An 8217-nucleotide genomic window follows, 5' to 3' on the forward strand; every position below is an offset into this window, starting at 1 on the left:
TAAACTAACAAAAGCTCTCTATGGATTGAAACAAGTTCCAAGAGCTTGGTATGAAAAACTCAGTAATTTCCTCCTACAGCAAATTTTTTTAAGAGGAAATGTTGATAAAACACTCTTTATAAAGAAAAAGGGAAAAGACATTCTGCTTGTCCAAATTTATGTTGATGACATAATTTTTGGATCCACAAACCGTAAGCTTTGCAAAGAATTTGAAAATATGATGAAAGGAAGATTTGAAATGTCCATGATGGGAGAATTAACCTTCTTCTTAGGATTTCAAATCAATCAAAGCAAGAATGGTATTTTCCTAAGTCAAATCAAGTATTGTAATGATCTCTTAAAGAAGTTTGGCTTTGATAAATTTAAACCTATTGATACACCCATGAGTCAAGCTTGTCATTTAGATAAAGATGAAAAGGGAAAATCTGTGGATATGACCATGTTTAGAGGCATGATAGGATCTTTATTATATCTTACAGCTAGTAGACCTGACATTATGTTTAGTGTCTGCATGTGTGCAAGATATCAAGCCAATCCTAAGGAATCCCATCTAAGTGTAGTCAAAAGAATATTAAGATATCTGTTAGGAACCAAAGATCTAGGCTTATGGTATCCTAAGGGATCAACTTGCACTCTTGTTGGCTATTCTGATTCTGATTTTGCTGGTTGCAAATTAGACAGAAAAAGTACATCTGGTACTTGCCATCTATTAGGGAATTCACTTGTATCTTGGCATAGCAAGAAGCAAAATAGTGTAGCACTTTCAACAGCTGAGGCTGAATATGTTGCTGCTGGAAGTTGTTGTGCACAAATATTATGGATGAAACAACACCTTTCTGACTTTGGTGTTGATCTTGGAACTGTGCCAATAATGTGTGACAACACTAGTGCCATAAATATCACAAAGAATCCTGTTATGCACTCAAGAACAAAGCATATAGAGATTAGACATCATTTCATTAGAGATCAATACCGAAATGGTAATATCATGCTTGAATATATTAATACATCTGATCAATTAGCTGATATCTTTACCAAAGTCCTACCCAAGGAAAGTTTCTTCTATATTAGAATGAAACTTGGTATTATGGATCAAAATGAAATATGATCTCTATAGAAAATTGATTGGGAAATCGATGTGCTCTCTAAATTTCTTAGTTTTCAATAGATAAGTCGATTTACACGTCGACTATCCTGTGTCAAAACTACAAAATCGAATTAAGAATCGATTTATGCTACACAGTTTATCATCTGTCAAAATAAAAAGCACAACAATCGATTTAGCAATTTGTGTTAACAATAAATGCTGAACCAGAATAGATGTGAGAAACTATACAATTGATTGGTGAATCGATTAAGGATATGCAAAATAGTTTTACAAAATCGATTGCATAATCGATTAATTCTCTCATAAATCCAAAGATTTGAGAATTTTTCTAACCTCAAACACGAGCATCGATTTGGTAATCGATTGTATCAAATTATAAAAACTCTGAGCCAAAATAAGTCGATTTAGAAGTCGATTGAAATCCCTGTATGGTAAATATCTTCAAAATAATCGATTTGGAAATCGCTGCTGCTATGAGAAGGTGTCCTGAACTGATACGGAAATCAATTTGGACATCAATTTATCAATTGGACGATCACTTAAGAAAATCGATTTGGGAGTCGATTTACAATATGATTGTTGAAAAAAAAAAAAAACTAGTCGTTGGAGGCAGTTGTAACGAAAACCTTACATTTCCCTCCAATAACGGTAACAAAATCGATTGGACAATCGACTCTTTGCACACAAATGTGAAATAACATCGATTGAGAAATCGACTCTGAACAGTTCTATATAAATCCCTAAATCGATTTCTCAACCCATTTTCACTACCAATTCACATTTTCACTATCTATCTCTCCCAAACTCGAATTCTCTATGCATTAATCCTTCTCAATCTTCTCAAACCACTCAAATTTCGAAAATCTCTACAATGGCAAGAGTAAAGCAGACAAGTGAGAAACCACAATCATCGTCTTCAAAATCCATTTCCCTAGATTCTTCCTTAACTTCTAGTGGAAGAACACCTTCTCCTCAACCTACTTCCCCTCCTGCAAAGAGAGTTTCTATACCTACTCATAAGGTATTAGCAAAGGATAAAGGGAAGGCAATTGCAACTAATAAGGAACAGCCCTAAATTAGTGCTTAGTTTTTTTTTTGTTTTCTTGTAAAAATTTTCAGTATATCTCTTATTCTCTCTTGTATTTTCTTTTTGAATTTAATGACAAAGGGGGAGAATGAATTTAACTTGTGCTTATGCTTACTCAAAGTTAACTTGTGCTTATGCTTACTTATGAATACTGGAAATTGAATCTGAAACTGAAATGAACTATGAATGCTAAAATTTAGGGGGAGTTTAAATAAGAATGAATCTGAAATTGAAATGAATTATGAATGCAAAAATTTAGGGGGAGTTTAAATAAGGATTATTATAAAGTTAAGGTCTAATGTTGAAATGTAAACTCAAAGTTAAATTGTATGTTTGTCATTTAATCAAAAAAGGGGAGATTGTAAGATATATGCCTCTGTGATTTTGATGTAACTCCCAAACATACAATGTATATGCATTATCTGGTTAATCTAATAGTTTGAGTTGAGATACATTTCAGGAAAGAATCAAACACTACACTTGGACAAAACCTGGACAAAACTTGGATCTCAAGCAATCAAGCAAAGATTGATCATATCATACAAGGCTTGAAGATTATGTGTAAATGTGTCTAGTGTTCATAGTGTTTATTAATTAGATTCATCATTATGATTTCACACATCTAATATTTTCCAATTAAAACTGAAATCAAAAATAAGTATGTTAATCAATCAATTGGGAAATCAACTGGATAATCGATTTTCTGAGTCATAGAACCAAGTTTTCACTAAGTTAATCAATTGGGAAATTGATTACTTAAAGGCTGTTATCAGACCTGTGTTCTATGATTAAAGAAAATCGATTGGACAATCGATTGATATACTTTTCTTAAGGTACAAGATTCCTACTAATCAATTGGTTAATCGATTGTTTGATTCACAGAACAAAGCCTTCACTAAGACAATCGATTAGCAAATCGATTACTTAAAAATATTTTATCAGACCTGTGTTCTGTGATCAAACAAACTCTATTGGATAATCGATTGCATAAATGAATCAGTTTATCATTTATCAGAAACATACTACATAATCGATTGGCACATCAATTGTAATTAAAAATCTGAGTTACAGGGAGAAATCAGTCGATTGGCAAATCGATTTGATTAAATGTCTGAGTTACAGAAAGAAATCAGTCGATTGGCAAATCGACTTGATTGAGTATCTGAGGCACAGGGAGAAATTAGCCCATTGCCAAATCAATTATGTTAGTAAAAGAGAATCGACTGAGTAATCGATTGTTTGATCTTACATTTTGAACAAAACAATTATAATCGACTACTCAATCGACTCGAATATGAACTGAGTATCAATTTCTGATTTATGCATTAAAAACATCGATTATCAAATCGATTAGTTCATCTATTTCAAGAATTTCAAGAAAAACAAGAGACGCGAAATCGATTGAGAAATCGATTGAGCTAGTAATACACATTAATAAAATCGATTGGGAAATCGATTTGTCTGAAGTTTTTCTGAAACTATATAAACTGAATCAATCAAAATTTTAAACAATTACAGAATACATAGAAAGAACTGAGCTTTTCAAATAATACACTTTGAGAGAGATTGTTATAACTCACAAAACTTTATTGGCAAATATTAAGTGTGAGAATTTATTGTGATTGAATCAAGAGTTTTTAGTCTTTTTGCAAGAATTATCTTTGTAAAAGAAAGTGTGTGTGAAAATCCAGTATTGTGAAACTGGTGGTCATCTTTTAGGGTGTGTGATCATCTAAAAGAGATCTCAATCTGATCTTGCTAGAGCTTGGCGAGTAGTTCTTAAGGATAGATTGGTTATTGTTGAAGATTGATGTTGAGTTAGATGTATAGGCAGTGAGGTGCTGGAAAGTCTGTAAACATACTCAAATCATTTCTAATAAAGGCTGGAATCAGTGAGTGATTCCAGGACTGGACGTAGACTATCAAATTGATAGTCGAACAAGTATAAAAATCCAGGGTGCACACTTCTCTATCTCTATACTCTTTATCTTGATGATGCATGTGTTCTTGAATCTTAGTTTTGAATAAATTTTTGAATCTTTTAATGTTAAATTGGAATTAATATTAAACAAGTTGGTTTTGATATTAAGTTCATCACTTAGGAAGGAATTAGATAATCTAGTTAAAAATATTGTATAAAACTTCCTAAGGATAGAGGTCATTAACACCAACATATTTGTGGATTAATAATAAATCATTGTGATATTTTATTTAAGTATTTATAAATTACAAGATGTATATGATATAAATAAAATTCATGTGATATTGTAAATGATATATATTGATTGAAGAGAATAATACAATTTTCAAAAACTTTATTTCAATTTTTTAAAAATAAAAAAAATTAAAAACTTGTTTGTGGGGATTTTTATATTAAATAGTTTTGAAAAACTATTTTAATTTTTTGTTTTTAAAAAGAAAAAACAAAAAATTTCTATTTCAAATTTTTTAAATATACAAAAAATGAGAATTTTCATTAATGGCATTTGTATAATTATGTGGAACTTTTCCTTTTCTATATTTCCATTATTTTTTTTTCACGCGTTTAGTAACACATATCAGCTAATAAAAAAGTCTATAATATATTCACTTGGTTTTCTATTTGAAGACATTGGTTTAGTTGTCAGTGAGTTTTTTTTTATCTATTAAAAAATAATTTTTTATTTTTAACTTTTAGTTCAATGAATAAATATCGACATCGGTAGTTTTATTAGTTTTTTAAGACAAAAATAATTATGGTAAATTACTTCTTTTGGTCTTATATATATAAAAGAAATATTACTCAATCAATTGATCAAATTCAACTAATTAGTAAGTTTTAGATAAAAAATAATCAATTGAGAGAATCCGATTTCAAATTTTGCTTATATTTGTTTATATTTTAAAAGCTTAAAAGATTGTTCAATTAAAAAAATTGCAAATCATATTTTAAAAACAATTTTATACAACAATTTTTTTTTCCATTTTCAAAATAATTTTTAAAAATAGGAATACCAAAAAAAATTTATTTTATTACATTCTCAAAAACAATAATTTAAAATTAGTTTTTGAAATAGTTTTTAGAAATAAAAAAATTAAAACTCAATCAAATAAACCCTTATTTTTTTATTTTGTCTTTTCTATGTTCATTCTATTGTTCTATATTTTATTATAGTTTTGGTTAATTTCATAATATGTTGTCGATATGAAATCCTACCATCACATTTTTAATTTAGATGTTCTATTAGAAGAATAATTCTTCTTAATTTCCTTGGCATGTATAATTGTCATGCCTTTATATTTTATTCTTGATAAATTTAAGAAAAAATTAACAATAAAGCATATCCCTAACTGATTGCAAAAGAATGGTTTCTTGAATCATATGATGATTTGTTTGATAGTTCTTGAAAAATTAAAAATTTAATAATCAAATATCCTTGAAAAATTGTTCAAATAATAAATTGCTCTTGATAGTTGTTTATGAAAATCATTTGTGATATAGTTCCTAAGGAACTAATATTCAAGAATCCTGTTAGGATTGCACAAAACATATTTCTATAAGTTGTTTTAGTACTTGGTAAAATAAAACATTCTTCAACTTTTATATTTTTGAATGATATTTTACAAGTATATTTATAACATTATTAAAAGTACATTCACACAAATTTATAATCTTTTAAGTTGAGATGAATTAAATATAATTTTTTTTAAATATTATATGTTTAAGATAAAAGTCTTCAAAATATTGACTTATAAATCGAAATTTAAACTCATTTTTTACAGTGAAACTTTTTATACTATTATAAATATGTATAAAAAAAATCATTCAAAAATATATATCAATTTTCTATCATAAAATAAAAATAACCGCATAATAATCTTATATTACTAAAATTATAATATTCTTTATCGATTTTAAAAACGAAATTTCAAAATTTTATAAATAATAAAAACTAATTTAACCAATGAAAGAAAAAAAACCGTAGAACAAAGCCACAAGGGAACCAGAATGAGGGAAACCAAAATTACATCCCTCTCCTTGTAACGAGTAACTATTGCGCGAATGACAAATCTACCCTTATGGGCATACCATATATATACATTCTTGTGTCAGCATAAAGTTTCGCATAAGAAAGAAAAAACACATGCTCTGTTCTGCAACCTTCACAAATTTTCATTCTCTCACAGCATGGGCCACTTATCCATTACCATTACTTTAATCTCTTTCATTTTCCTAACTCACTACCACCAACTCGTTCACGCCGAGTCACCAACTCAGCCACCATACTCCTGTGACATCTCCAACCCACTTACAAAATCCTATGCCTTCTGCAATCTCAAACTTCCCATCATTGAAAGAGCCAAAGACATTGTTTCACGACTCACATTGGATGAGAAACTCGCTCAACTCGTTAACACCGCTCCCTCGATTCCACGACTCGGTATACCGAGTTATCAATGGTGGAGTGAAGCGTTGCACGGTGTTGCTAACGCTGGTAAAGGGATAAGATTGAATGGAACTATTAAAGCAGCAACTAGTTTTCCTCAAGTTATTCTCACTGCTGCTTCTTTTGATTCCAAACTCTGGTATCAAATCAGTAAGGTCAGTCTATTACTCTATTATCTCTTAATTGTTTTAATTAAAAGAGAGTTTTATGGAATCATCTTACACCGTGATTTTGACAGTACCGGTTGAATTTTTGTCAAATTCATAAAAACATGGGTACTACTTCGAAAACATCAATTTCATTTTATATTTGAGATTGTAGAAAAATAATCAAATAAAAATAATTTGGTAAAATAATTATTTTATTTTTGCTAAACATTATGTTTTTCAATATGTGACTCATTTTAATGGAGAGAGTATAATTTTGTGTTATGTTTATTAGAATGTTAATTTGAATGTTGTGTGTGAGTGTGTGAAGGTGATTGGAACTGAAGCGAGAGGAATATACAATGCTGGACAGGCAGAGGGGATGACATTTTGGGCACCAAATATAAACATATTTAGGGACCCAAGATGGGGAAGAGGTCAAGAGACAGCTGGAGAAGATCCTTTGGTAAATGCAAAGTATGGTGTTTCCTATGTGAGAGGTCTTCAAGGTGATTCCTTTAACGGTGGGAAATTAATTGGTGGAGAGCGTCTTAAAGCCTCTGCTTGTTGCAAACACTTTACTGCCTATGATTTGGATAATTGGAACGGTGTCGATCGTTTTGATTTTGATGCTCATGTAAGTTTGCTTTCTCTATAGCTGTTGAATTGTCTTTTTTGTTTTCTGGAGTATTGTGCAGAGCGTGTTTTGGTTTTCTGGCTTTTGAATTGAGTTGTTTTATGACGTTGATGAAGGCTTGGAACTTGAATCATAATGTTTGTCTTATGCTGATTGTTTGGAACTTGAATCACACCGTTGTATCATAGTTAAGCTTTGTAAGATATAGATTTGACCTGATAAAAAAATTTAAAATCTAAATTTGATTGGTAGTATGTCATATATTTATTTTTAGGTAACCTTTTAAAAAAATTTGATATGGTCAATAAAATAATTAAAAATTTATTTCATATTAACATATTTAAATAAATAATTTAATTTATTTTTAAATTGACCAATAACATTAAGCTTCATTTTAGTATTTAATGCGACATTTAAAGAACCTAACTTTCCATGAATTCAAATTTCAATTCTAATTTATAATAATATATTTAAATATGAGAAAAAAATTAGTATAGACTAATATTATATTTAAAGTGTTAATAAATTTATAATTTAATAGTATAAATTATAATATACTAATATTAATAATAAAAATATATTATTTATATTGATATATATAGATCAGTCTAATATGTCTAATTTTTTTTTTATATTGCATATATATAGCTTAAGAATGAATAGGGTAATAAATTAAATTTTGTGTCGTAAAATTAAAGGAATATGAGTAGAAGTACAAGTGATTTAATACAAAGCCCACCCCACCCCACACCTACGTGAATATATTATTATTATTATTATTATTATTATTATTATTATTATTATTATTATTA

At 28.9% G+C, this 8217-nt stretch overlaps 1 protein-coding gene across 1 annotated transcript in view; it reads left to right on the forward strand.

The window, feature by feature from the left end:
- Window positions 1-6291: 6291 nt before the first annotated feature.
- The window catches only part of LOC101497926 (probable beta-D-xylosidase 7), a 7123-nt gene continuing 5197 nt past the window's right edge, over window positions 6292-8217 (forward strand). Inside the window, exons 1-2 of the mRNA XM_004513772.4 lie at window positions 6292-6777; window positions 7100-7405. Coding sequence (XP_004513829.1) covers window positions 6364-6777; window positions 7100-7405 — 720 coding nt within the window. The 5' untranslated portion in view covers window positions 6292-6363. The remainder of the gene's footprint in view (window positions 6778-7099; window positions 7406-8217) is intronic.

Source organism: Cicer arietinum, chromosome 2 (assembly GCF_000331145.2).
Source record: "Cicer arietinum cultivar CDC Frontier isolate Library 1 chromosome 2, Cicar.CDCFrontier_v2.0, whole genome shotgun sequence".
In the NCBI taxonomy this organism is placed as follows: Eukaryota; Viridiplantae; Streptophyta; class Magnoliopsida; order Fabales; family Fabaceae; genus Cicer; species Cicer arietinum.